General features: G+C 44.7%; 2 protein-coding genes across 2 annotated transcripts in view; both read right to left on the bottom strand.

Moving 5' to 3' along the window:
• The window catches only part of rims1b (regulating synaptic membrane exocytosis 1b), a 54,034-nt gene extending 48,547 nt beyond the window's left edge, over nucleotides 1-5,487 (bottom strand). Inside the window, exon 1 of the mRNA XM_076145217.1 lies at nucleotides 5,321-5,487. Coding sequence (XP_076001332.1) covers nucleotides 5,321-5,487 — 167 coding nt within the window. The remainder of the gene's footprint in view (nucleotides 1-5,320) is intronic.
• A 2,852-nt stretch (nucleotides 5,488-8,339) lies between these two features.
• On the bottom strand, nucleotides 8,340-11,969 carry krt97 (keratin 97). The gene is made up of 8 exons (XM_076145222.1): nucleotides 11,503-11,969; nucleotides 10,924-11,006; nucleotides 10,441-10,597; nucleotides 9,843-10,007; nucleotides 9,634-9,759; nucleotides 9,038-9,264; nucleotides 8,874-8,905; nucleotides 8,340-8,753 (listed from the first exon to the last, which is right to left on the bottom strand). The coding sequence occupies exons 1-8, from the start codon at nucleotides 11,887-11,889 to the stop codon at nucleotides 8,647-8,649; spliced, it is 1,284 nt and encodes a 427-aa protein (XP_076001337.1). The 5' UTR covers nucleotides 11,890-11,969; the 3' UTR covers nucleotides 8,340-8,646.
• Between the last annotated feature and the right edge of the window lie 558 nt (nucleotides 11,970-12,527).

Below are 12,527 nucleotides of genomic sequence, written 5' to 3'. Positions count from 1 at the left end.
ATCCAATCCAGCACATTCTAAATACAGACACGTGAAGTGTGGCGTTATAGCGCTTGGAGATTTACACAAATTCTCCAGCTGGCTGCAAAGCAACAGGACAAACTGTACAGTCACTGAGATATTCTGTCTTTGGGAGAGGCGGCGGTGCTTTTGCAGGCTTTTATCAATAAGCCAAGAAAAAACAACAAAACCATCTGGATCTGTGCTTCATTTTCCCTGTTCTTATCGATTGAAGTATCGGAGCACAAACGCTTTCAGACATACAGTGTGTGAGTGTGTATGTGGACAGGTTTATACATGCATGCTCACACACACACAAACAAACACCTGAGCATGTGCACCAACATCATTCACTGTAATTATGAGATCAGCGATAGGCCTAAATGAAAGAGGTTAACATGAAAGAAAAAAAAGATTTAGTACATCAACAGCAGCCAGTGAAGTGAATATTTAAATATTTCAGGAACCACTTCCAAGCGTGTGCTATTTTCAGACTTGATCCATAATTCAACATTAGCATTTTTCTTCCCAGAAACCTTGAAACTCATAACTCTGCTCGGGAAAATGTTTCTTTCTTATCTTAGCTGGGACTTACCCGGTCTTTTTTGTCACTCTAGAGACATAATTGTATAACTTGACATCATGTTAGTACTGCCTACAGCTAGCTACACGAGTAGCAACGCTGCTACTCACTGTATCTTGTAAAGGATTGGAATATCTACTGTTCAACAACATAAAGATGCACAAAAGTGACACAATGACCAGTAGATGCTCAGTGTAAGAAAGATTCCGTACACGAGGTGTGTGAGGTAAAAGCAGCGATCTGTTACAAAAAGCATCGTCCGTCTGTGACCCAAACAAAGATGGCAGCCAGACAAGTACACAGCTGTTGTTCCTGGTCTCTATCTTTGTTTGGGTTAAGGAAAGGAAATAGTAATTGTGACTCAACAGTTGAACATTTTTGTACTGGTATGTCAGGAGGATATTTTAGAAATATTAAAATCATAATAATTTTATTATTAAGTAGTTTATTTAAGTTTCAAATGTGATCGTAATGAATCACAAATGTTTCTGCAGAGATGCGACGATCCACATAGGGAGAGGAATCAAACTAACACCCCCGTAAATGACAACCTGCTCTTGACCTTGCCCCTGGACTTTAGGTGTCAGTGTGTGGTGGACGGTGGCTAACAACATACGTCATGGCAGGCAGAGAGGCGACATCACTGGCCTCTGAATGCACCCTGTGGTCTCCAGCTTTGGGGCGCACTATGAAACAGAGATAAGCTGTGTATGGGGGAGGGGGCGAACCCTGACAGAGGCTCTAATCCTTAACCCCTCCAAATCCTCCCCTCACTCTTGGACTCCCGATTTCTTCTTCTTCTGCTCTCCATCTGGTGTCAAGCAACAAGCCCTGACCGATCTGAACCAATGGAACGCGCTGTAGATGTCAAATGAGGCCAACGTGGAGTTAAATGCTAATAACAATATGAGTGGGATCTGGTTTCTAATGACTCTGACGGTGTTTAACTATGCATGGTTGGGGCCTCCATTAACCCCTATCTCTCCAATCCCAACTGCCCCTTTGTTGTGCATCCACCACCATCTGACATTGTCTTCAAACTCTCTGCTGAGTGCATAAATGTGTTGTATATTATTTCTATATTGACATTTTGGAAACCTCAAAAGCTCCCCGGTGGACGGGAGCTTGGAGTGTTCGGTTGCAGTGAAGAAAAATGTCCAGATGTGCTGAATGGAGGTTTTCAGAGTTACAGCGACTGGAGTGGCTGGTCGCTGGTGCATTCAACATTTCGCTGACAGTTCCCTTCCACTAACATCCTCTGGATTAGGAAGTCAATGGAGGTTTAGCAAGTCAATGCAGGGAATCTCTGGAGTCTATAGTGTATTAAAGTGTACAAAGCATTAGTTAGCACTGAGAATCAGTAGAGGAGAGCACAGGTGCTGTCTTCTCACAGCCTGACCGGGGCAAATTATTAGCCCGGAACCAGCAGAAAACAGATCAGGAGACTCGTGCAGGAGGATGAAACCTGTGGCAGATAAAGTCCTGTATCAGTATAACCTTATCACCAGCAGCTGCTCCGGTCTCAGGCAAAGCTCCAGCAGGATTGGACTATGCTGACTCGGCTTGACGTCAGATGTATTCAGTGTGAGATATGAATTGTTGCTGCCAGGGGGAAAGTTTGCCTTTCGTTTACAGCGACAGTTTTTTGCCCACGGCTCGCATTCTAAAGTTTGGTCTATGAAATCTATGAGCAGGTCAGACAGATCAATTGCAGTTTAATCCAGCCTGTGATGTCAACATACATCATTTTTGACGCCTCTCCTGGTGTGAAGTGTATAGTTTGCATTTGCATGAAGTAAGTAGGTTTGTGAAAAAAATCAAAAACGTGCATGTAAACACCAACATACATGCTTTTGAGTTCATATGTAGATGGTAGAGTGGTGATCTAGGGATCGTAAGGTTCCTGGTTCTATTCTGGCTCCTCCTGGGCGAATGTGAGGTGATTGTGCTATAAAAGTACATTCCATTTAGGACGAGGTATATTAGAGATAAGAGATTTCCCTTTTTGAAGAATGTAGTTACGGTTTAATTCAAATTATGTCGCCAGTTACAGGGGGGAAAGAAGAAGGAAGCATACACGGTTAAATAAATAATTAAATGCAATTACAGCCAAGCGTGGAACACACTTGGGTTTCGCTGGCCAAGTCATCAATTTCGCTTTGTTGACAAAAAATATTTGTCTGTCTCCACGGTTAACAGGCTGTAAAACGATAAGAGATAACTTCATTATGCTGACAGACAATAAAGAGCAACGCGAACAAACTGTAACCAGATGGCCTGAGTGCGTCTGTGGGAGAGTAAGCTGGGTTCAAATGGCTCTCGGATAGAAATGAAAGATTTTCCCATGTTTTACTGTGTCTGTGGAGCTCGCTATGAATATTTCATGGCACCTAAATGATCTATCAAGGTCTTTATCTTCTATCAATGTCAGTATCTTTATCTTTTATTCAGAGAGACCCACATTGTGTCGTCGTCCTGACAATGTTGCCATCAGAGAGATTCTATAAACACACCGGTTGCGAAGAAGGGTCTGAAATCCTTTTTTAACAATTCCATTGCTAATTCTAGTGACTAATACAAGTTAGAGGTTTGAGAAATGTAAGAAAATGGGTTGAATCATAATGAATCATGTTGTTTAAACACGATCAAATGGCTTGACTCCTTCTGGATTCCAGCATGAGACTCAAAACAAAAACGTAAAAAATTGAGAAACCCAATCATTCCACCGTATCATGGTAGTGTTAGGATTCTATTTTAATTCAGTTTAGAGGCGCTGTTCTGATCTCTTGATCTCAAAGAAGAATGGCATCGGGTATATCTCAAGTATGCTATTACCCACAATGCACAGAGAAAGAGGTAACACCCAAATAAAGCTTGTCCATCACCAAACTCACTTATTTACCTCCTAATCAACCAGCATCATGGACATTAAACACTGCCTCATCACCGTTCACTAGCAATCATCTGTACATTTACTTCTTAATTCACAACCCGTCTTTGTCCGCGGTGTTGAACGTGCGAACCAGCAGGATAACACATGTGCGGCGTGTCCTGGTCCCATTAATGATTAGCCAGATGATGAAGCCATTATTGACTGAACCTGAGCTGTGCCTCATGGAACATTAAATACATCACTTCCTCTCAAGGGGCCCCGAGGCAGCTCTCACCCGGCTTCCCTTCAGCCAGGAAATGAAAGCAGCCATTATAATCGAAGCAAGCAGGAACGCTTCATACGGGCACGACTACAACAGCAAACATCCTCCTCTCTGCTTTCCAATTTTGTTTTAGTGAAGAATAAGGGCCGATTATAAGTCCAGTTTGGCTCGTTTGAGCTCTGGTGTTTCAATTTGCCACAACTTGGGCTTGAAACCCACAAGTGAAATCCCCCCAGACGCACTAAACTGCAATGTAACCAAGTCTTCATATGAGAGCATGTTAGCATTATGACAGAAACACCAGGATCCACCTCTAACATCCCAGTTAAGGACTCACAGTGTGTCTGTGTGATGGAATAGTGTGACTAAAATGACACGGATATCTCCACTATAACCCCCAAAATAACACTATCTCGTAGTTTTTGCTGTAGTATGGTAGTATGTAGTGTCTGGTTGATGGCATCCTTCCTAACATCCTGCACATCACTGCTGAGTTCTTCCACTCTCAACGGTTTGACAAGTTATTTCGAGTAATTCCATGAATCTCAAGTCTCTTATCTTCCTCCGGATGGTGCCAGATGAAGGCCTGCACCGGTGCTATAGGATTCCAAACCACACCCCATCTTTTCTTCCACGGACCAGAGGGGAGCACAAACGACTGCACAGCCTCTGTTACACCACCCGTCTGTCAGGCTCAGAGGGAAAGGAAACAGTCTCTCTCTCTCTCTCTCTCTCTCTCTCTCTCTCTCTGTCACTCCGGGGCTATGAGCTGTAATATCATTATTGCCCCTCTACACACGCATCCAAACGTCTGTGTGTGCTGCGCTACACACACACACACACACACGCAGGAAGCCTCCATCACGACCTCCACCAAAAAATGTGAGTAAATGTCAGTGTCGGACATTTACAACAGAGGGAGGGGGGAGAGAGGGAGGGAGGGGGGTTCATCCCACTTTGCTCCCATTGATGAAAACGCGTGGGTGCAGGACGGATAGAGGCATGATTCATCCTCAGCACCCCTCCCTCCCCTAAAACCCCCCCCCCCCCTCTCTCCTCCCCCTTTCACACGTCACAATGTCACGCCCCGTCGCCACAGCCCCGATCCACACCTGTAACTGGTTTGACCCTGTTTCAGGTCATCTGTGACAGCACGCCTGTTTTAATCTATTCACCTTTTTATCCCACAATGACTTACTTAAACTAACTCCAAAGTACCTCATCTTACACTTTTGCTGTTTTGTTTCCTTGACGACCCTGAATTCTTTTGGCAATGCATGAGGCTAAACGCTCTCAGGTGTTGTGATCATATTTTGGGGGGAAGGTATGATGACGATCAGGAAGATTGATTATAGAGTGATATCCTGTAAATCTGTGATAAAGGCTTTGCGGTGAATAATAACACTGGACTGTATCATAATGACATAGCATTTGTAGTGAAATGGCTAGTAAAAGGATGTGATGAGTGTAATGGGTGTGATGTTGACCACCACAATGTTCTTGTTCGGTGAGACAAGAGCCTCCTTCCTATAGAATCGCTGTATGTTAGGTTCTATACTTCAAAATGAAATGACCCCCTTACTTTAGCATGGCTTGTTCTTTCTCCTCTTCCTCCTTTTGCCGAGCCATCACCCCCATGATGATCTTCCTCTCCTCCTCGGTGAGGTGGCTGAGGTCCGGCAGATCCGGCATGGATGGCGGCGCGGTGGGTGGGCGAGGGCCGCCCTGGGGCCCCACCGAGGCGGACATCTTTTCCACCACCAGCACCACCTCCACCCTTCCGCGGCGTGTCGTTTCGGCTGACAGGATCCACGGAGCGTTTTGTCCACAGCGCCACGCCTCACGACATGCTCCGCCGGCTGAGCGATAGCAGCAGCGGCAGCCGCAGCTCTGGCGAATAGTGCGAGCCGGTCATGGTTGCAGGCACCCTCGGTTGTGCTTTTGTTTGTCCTCGGATTTCTCTCCCCCCCCCCCCCCACCCCCCCCTCCTTACACCTCACACACACACACACACACACACACTACACTCTCGTCGTCGGTCCCCCCCCCACCCCCCGCCTGTCCACCTCTCCCCTCCACCGCCGGATTCACGGGGAGCCCATTTCAATGTCCACGCTGGGAGTCAAGCTGAGTGGGGCCCTGGATCACCGGTTTGTGGTGCCTCGCTTCCGTCGGACTTGAGCTCGGTGCTGGGGCGGTATAGGCGGAGTCCGTGTTTCTCTCTCTCTCTCTCTCTCTCTCTCTCGCTCTCTCTCTCTCTCTCTGATGGAATAGTCAATGGGAATGCAGCCCCTCTTCCTTTTTGCAGAGGCGCGCTTACTCGTGTGCGAACGGGGTTTTCACCATCATCACATGTGAGCGCATCCTTCAAGAGTTTCATCACGCTCACACACACATATGCACACAGAGCGAGAGAAGGAGGGAGGCGTTACACTCCGCCTAAATGTTTGGTGCCGTGTCTGTTCAGTACCATGGACAGCAGTTCTCTCATAGACTGCAGTTTTCTCAGCAAGTTTTACATTTACACTGCAAAATCCACCTTCTCCCCCTCCAAACGTCTTCTATGTAACAATATAACATGTATGTAGTCTGTGATTGAACCATGCATCTACACTAGCTAAGGTGTGTGGGAATAGAAATTGTGTTTCTGTCTTCCCAGAGCTTTAAACAGCATTGGACGGATTGGTCTTTATCAGCTATTCTTAGAAGCTCCTGCTCCATCAAACGCCTCCTGTCCAATAGCAGCCACAAGAAGCTCCCTCCACCCCCCCTCTGCTTGCTTTGCATTCCGATCCAGACTTCCAGGCTATACCCATCCGGAGCTGGCACCGGCTTCTCACCAGTGACGTAATGTTGTTTGAGTGACTGAGTCCATCCAGCAGATGGCATAAGCCTGGCTGCCGCCGCCGAGCCGCCGTCCAGTGACGTCAGAAAGGAGGTGACTGTACCCCGGTGACGTTCCTTCCCGTGGTGCAGAATTTTGTCATCATTTAGGTCGTGACTATAGGGACAACCAGCCCGGAGTGACAGTGTCAGCCTGCGGACCTGATACAAACTATAAATGCTGAAGAGATTGTTAGACTTAGTTATGACAAACTGAAATGGTGGAATGAAACATCTTCAATAAATAAAGTAATGTGTTTCATTCAGTTTTCTAACTTTGGTTTTGAAGCAAATTCATTGGAGCTGATGTTACATAAAGTATATTGTATCTTGTTTGGCTTGCTTTAGTAAACACAGTACAAAGAATAAATACAAACAAACAAAAACCAACATATGAATTTGTTTCTGTACAGCTGATAATAAACGTGACTGTGTTGTCATGAATAGCAACTAATTGAATGATGAACAATTTGTTTACTTTCAGTTACAATTTCCATGCTTTATTCTGTCCTGCCCATCACAACCTTGTGTTCAGGACACTAATGTAATGCAACAAGTACCGTATCTTCTTTACAGCTCGTGTTTCCAGCATTAACATTCTTTCTTTCTTCTTTCTTATTATAAAACACACCAAGCGAACTATTGATGTATAAAGACTTAGTTCTCACAGGACAAATCCAAGAGCCTCACGACTTTACAAAGTCACAATCTGTCTAAATATGCTGACATCTAGTGGACAAACAGAAACAACATCCCTTACAGGGAACTTTATTTTAGGAGTTCTTATTTATTTGAACTAACGGCAATGATGTGACTTTTTCAGAGGTCAGTTACCATCTGATTTATACAATCTACATAGAAATATTGTATAAAATATATGGTAATTCATTCAGTTTGAGTGTGTCAGCAGGATCCAATGTTACTGATAATGGTCGTCATTGAATGTGTGCACGATAACATCCAGGCAATACTGTTTGCTATTCATATGCATCAAATAGCTTACTTTCACTTGATTAGTAAATGAGATCTAATCTACAAGTGCTCTTCCAGTTTTAGCAATCATGGATACAGTGTCACCTAATGAGTACAATTGGTATTGCATCGCATGTGACAAGTTGTGAGAGTGCCAGTGTTACACTTACAGTACACTAATTAGTTATCTTTGGTTCTAACACTGGATGGGACATTTGTTTTTGTTGGACTATTTGCAGTATTTTTATCTGTGATATGCCTTGAGGACTTATTGACTTTGTTCCAGGATGTACCAGAGCATGAGTCAGGGCCTGCGTGTTAGCTGTCTCTCACTGACAAGTCTGAGGTCGGGCCTACTTTGATGTCTAACCTCCTCCCTAAAGAGCCAAACACCATGGATTGCCAGGGCAGTGACAAACCAAACCATCAGGTCTCTGTTTAGGTAGGAAACAACGCCCTCTACTGTGCCTGATCACTGCCCAGTCAGATATAAGAGGCTATCACTCTATTACAGTTTGGTCCGCCTGCTGTTGGCTCATTCACAAAGAAACATGAAAAGGCTTCAGCTCCTAGCATTTAATCATCAGATAATGATGTCATTGTTTCAACTTCAATGAAACTAGTAAAACATTGCTCCAGCACCAGTGGTGGAAGTGTGTTGAGTTTGAATGATTTATAATTCATGAATTCATACACCAATAATACACCAAGGAAGGGGAAAGGCAGGGAGATTTTACACACAAAACAACTAATTAATCGAACTTTAATTTTGAAGTCATTGAAAACTTTCAGAAATATCAGGAGGAGAAGGTTTACAAAATAAAGACTTAACAAGAGTTCACAAAATAATAAAAAAGCCGGCGTCCGTGCAGCATCAAAGACACTGTTTTGGAAAACTGCACCTGTTTCATTATGAGGGACTGATAGAAAAGATGAATGGCTGAATGGATTTCAAACCTAAGTTTTAAAAAAACGAGATTCCAGGAATGTGTTGGTAGACGTTGTTGGGTTGAGTTGGATGGAAGCTCAGATCCGTCCCTGGATCCAGCCTGTTTACTTGGAGACAACCTGTGTGTCCACATCTTCTGTGCGGGACACCACTTCTCCATCAACTAGCTCCTCCACCAAAACAATTGTCCTCTTTGTCATAACCGGCTTAGCTGCAGAGGAAAACACATCAGGCAGTGTCATGTCATTATTTCTTTATATTTGATTATTGATATTTGATTGATATCATTGATTATTGAAATAGAAAACAATTCTTCAGTGGATAAACTTACGTTTGACCTCGATTGTCGTGATAACAGTTGTCCTAGAAGATGGGCAGAGGTATGTTAATCAATTTCATAAGGATACAATAAAAGTTGAGTTAAGAGGTCAGAGGTCAGAGTCAAATGACGTCTATGACTTTTTTGACAAGCATCACACTTCTGAGTTCACTTACGTCAAATCCTCTCCCTCTCCGTCCAGCAGCCTCCTGTACTCTGCGATCTCCATCTCCAGCCGGGTCTTGATGTCGAGCAGTATCTGATAGTCTCTGGACTGTCTCTCGATGTCTGTCTTCATGTTGCCCAGATCGTTCTCGATGTTGTTCACCATGACCTGAAGCTGGCCCAGCTGCAGGCTGTAGCGGGTCTCCGTCTCACCCAGCTGGCCGTCCAAGGCGGCTTTCTGTACGGGAGACAAAGAGGAGGAGGAGGAAGAGGAGGAGGAGGAGGAGGAGGAGTAGGAGTGATTATTCTGCTTTATTTACTTGCTTTCTCACACGTGTTTCAACTGAAGGTCACTCAGGTGTGACATACATTTTTCATAGTATTGGTCATATTAGACTGACAGCCATTAGAAAAGAAAAAATGTTGGATTATATTTTTTGCAATGCAGCTAGTCTGGAGATAAACTGTATTGTAGTGAAGAAAGGTTTGAGTTCTGCTAATAGTAGAACGTGTAGAACAAGTATTTCTTCGACCACTGCTTATTCCGTGTAATGTTATATGTTATATTCATATCCTTATGTGCATCTGTGTTTGGATTCATTGTTACCAGGCTGAGCTGAGACTGCAGCTCTATCTCCAGACCCTGCAGGGTTCTCTTGTGCTCGTTGATCTCACTACGGGATGATTGGAGGTATTCTGTGCTGGATTCCATCTCCTTGTTCAGGGCGTCAAACTGGAGGAGTGCAAACAAAGGAAGGTTACACAGCTGTTCCAATTTAGTTTGATGGAGCTCCATGCATAATTTGCTCCCCTCACCTTGACTTTGAACCAGGCACCCATCTCACGGCGGTTCTTCTCAGTGATGCCCTCATACTGAGCTCTCACTGCATCCAGGGTGGCGCTCAAGTCGTCCTGGGGTTTAACATCTACCTCCACATTCACAGAGTTGCTGCTGATTTGAGCACGCAAAGCAGTCATCTCCTGCAGGTCAAGGCACGGTTAGATGAAGGGCAAAAGAAAGAATGTGATTAGACAAAGGATGAGTCTGTCTGAGCCACGCAATCATTATCTGATCCATCGTGTTGATAAGCATTTGAAATATCTGTCTCTCAATCTGTTTGTCTCCTGTTTGTGATGATTAAAGTCTCTTGTGACTCATTTGGCGGCACCCTAAGGACGGCTCCAGGAAGTATCATATAAGGTTCATAACTTCAAGGCACAGCAGACATCCCAAACTGGTTTCCCATTACTGGTTGTGTACAAATAAAGTGACACCTCATCATAATGCCTCGCTTCTTCAGACAGATTATGCAAACGATTATCTTGGCGTCTAACTGAATAACAGTGGCATTTGTTTTTCTAGAGGCTCCTGTGATGCGATCCCTTTCTCTCTGCACCAGGGAGATTGTCTAACCTCAATATGGGTCTTCTTGAGGTAGACCAGCTCCTCCTTCATGCCTTCGATCTGCATCTCCAGGTCGGACCGGGTCATCGTCAGTTCATCCAGAAGCTTGCGCAGCCCGTTGATGTCTCCCTCCACTGATAAGCGCACTGCCAACTCATTCTCAAACCTACAGTGCAGGGGGGGGGGAGAAATCACACAAAAGTCGATGTTGTAAGTAACAATACACACAGTGACACTGCACACAAACCAGTTCTACCAGTTTGATCTTTGTGTTGACCGGTAAGCCTGTCTGAAACCATGTGGCTGATGACAGATTTCTCGTTTATGAATTATTCCTGCATGAGCACAGAATGTGAATGCTGCATTTGGTACAAACCTGTCTGCTCTCTACAGCCAACACCGTACAATTTAGTGATGCTTAGTATTCACACATTTTACGTTATTGTAACAGGATGTTTGCACAAGCACGACTGATGCAACCGACACACTTACTTGATTTTGAAGTCCTCTGTAGCCAGTCTTGCGTTGTCAATTTGTAGTATCTTTCTGGCGTTGTCCTGTGTGGCAATGTGGATCTAAGAAGAGACAAAAGTCTGAATGTCTTCACCCACATGTATCTGAGCCATCCAGCTGCATTCGTGGTTTCACTGTCTGGAATGATCTTTTAACTATTAAGCATGAAATCTAGGTGCCATAGTTGATGCATGTTTGTCTGTGCTAAAGTCATAAACGTGCGCATGCATTTCATGGATAACTTCTCATTCAAATTGTTTGACTAAAACACTTCCTGGGGTCTCACATCAAACATACTTTAACTGAGTGGTTCTACTTGTTATAGTTTTCAGAGACAGTCAGACTAAACACTGTGAGGTAACACGTGGAGGAAACAAAAATAAAGAAGTCTATATGTTGTTAATATTTTGCAGGGTGATGAGCAAACTTCACACACATACAGTACCTGTCTCTTTTAATCAAACATCTTTATTGATATTGATAGAGTGTCACCATCTCATTATCGTCATAATGACTTCAATAAAGCATTGTAGTTAAAGTTTCGTTCTAGCGGCTCACCTGCTTGCGCAGGTCTGCGATGATGGCCTCATACTTGCTGTAGTCCTGGACGGTCGGGGTTTGATTCTCGTACCACTCGCGGATCTGCAGCTCCAGGCGCTCGTTGGCGCTCTCCAGGGAGCGAACCTTCCCCAGGTAGGTGGCCAGGCGGTCGTTGAGGTTCTGCATAGTGCCCTTCTCGTTGCCCGTAGCGGAAACATTGTTGCCATATTCCCCGAGCGCGTTCGACAGGTTGAACCCGGCGCCGCTGCTGAGCGAGGACGCGTAGGACACCCGGACGTTTCTGCCCCCCGCCCCGCCGTACACACTGGGCGCCCTGCTCGCCGCCCGCTTGTATCCGTAGGAGGTCAGGGACCGTGAGGAGATTCCGTTGCAGTAGGAGGTCATGGCTTGTGGAGTAAAGCTTGATGTGTCAGGAGGAAAGATGGTTTGGAGCGGTTCTGGAGAAGTTGCTGCTGCTGAGCTGGCAGGTCGATGGAGCTTTATAGGCTCATCCTCTGGGAGGAGGGGGAGGAGGAGGAGGAGGAGGAGGAGGGAGCGGCCAGAGAGATGCTCACCTGCGTCAAGTGTGTGACCACGCAGGGTGTGGTGTCATTCAGGTTTATTGAATTAGCCTGAACGTGTGTATGCAAATGTGTAGGTTGGCATGCAGTCGTTGTTGTTTCTGATAATCCTATAAATCAAGTCTGTCTGGTACACTCACTCAGCCGAACGTGTCTGAGAGATGAACAGTAATAATATCGAAGCTGATTATCCTGCACCTCATTTTAATACTAACAAAATGTGTACACACAATTTGTGGTTTCTTAATTGCTCACCAATGGTGTAATGAGGCGTTGGAGTAGTAGTAGTAGTAATGAGTCCAATTATTAGGTTTTTCCCTAATGTCTTCCTCATAACATTTAAGATTGAACTATTAGTCTATTAATCAACTTAGAGAAGTAATAGAAGTAATCGGCTCTTTTTAAACTGGATATCAATACATTTTGGTGTAGTGGTGAGACAGAATTGTCAGTTGCTGTCTT

This window comes from Genypterus blacodes, unplaced genomic scaffold (genome assembly GCF_046128005.1).
Source record: "Genypterus blacodes isolate CSIRO-AG114 ecotype Tasmania unplaced genomic scaffold, CSIRO-AGI_Gbla_v1 ptg000030l_1, whole genome shotgun sequence".
NCBI classification, from domain to species: Eukaryota; Metazoa; Chordata; class Actinopteri; order Ophidiiformes; family Ophidiidae; genus Genypterus; species Genypterus blacodes.
This window is presented reverse-complemented; position numbering and strand designations above follow the sequence as displayed.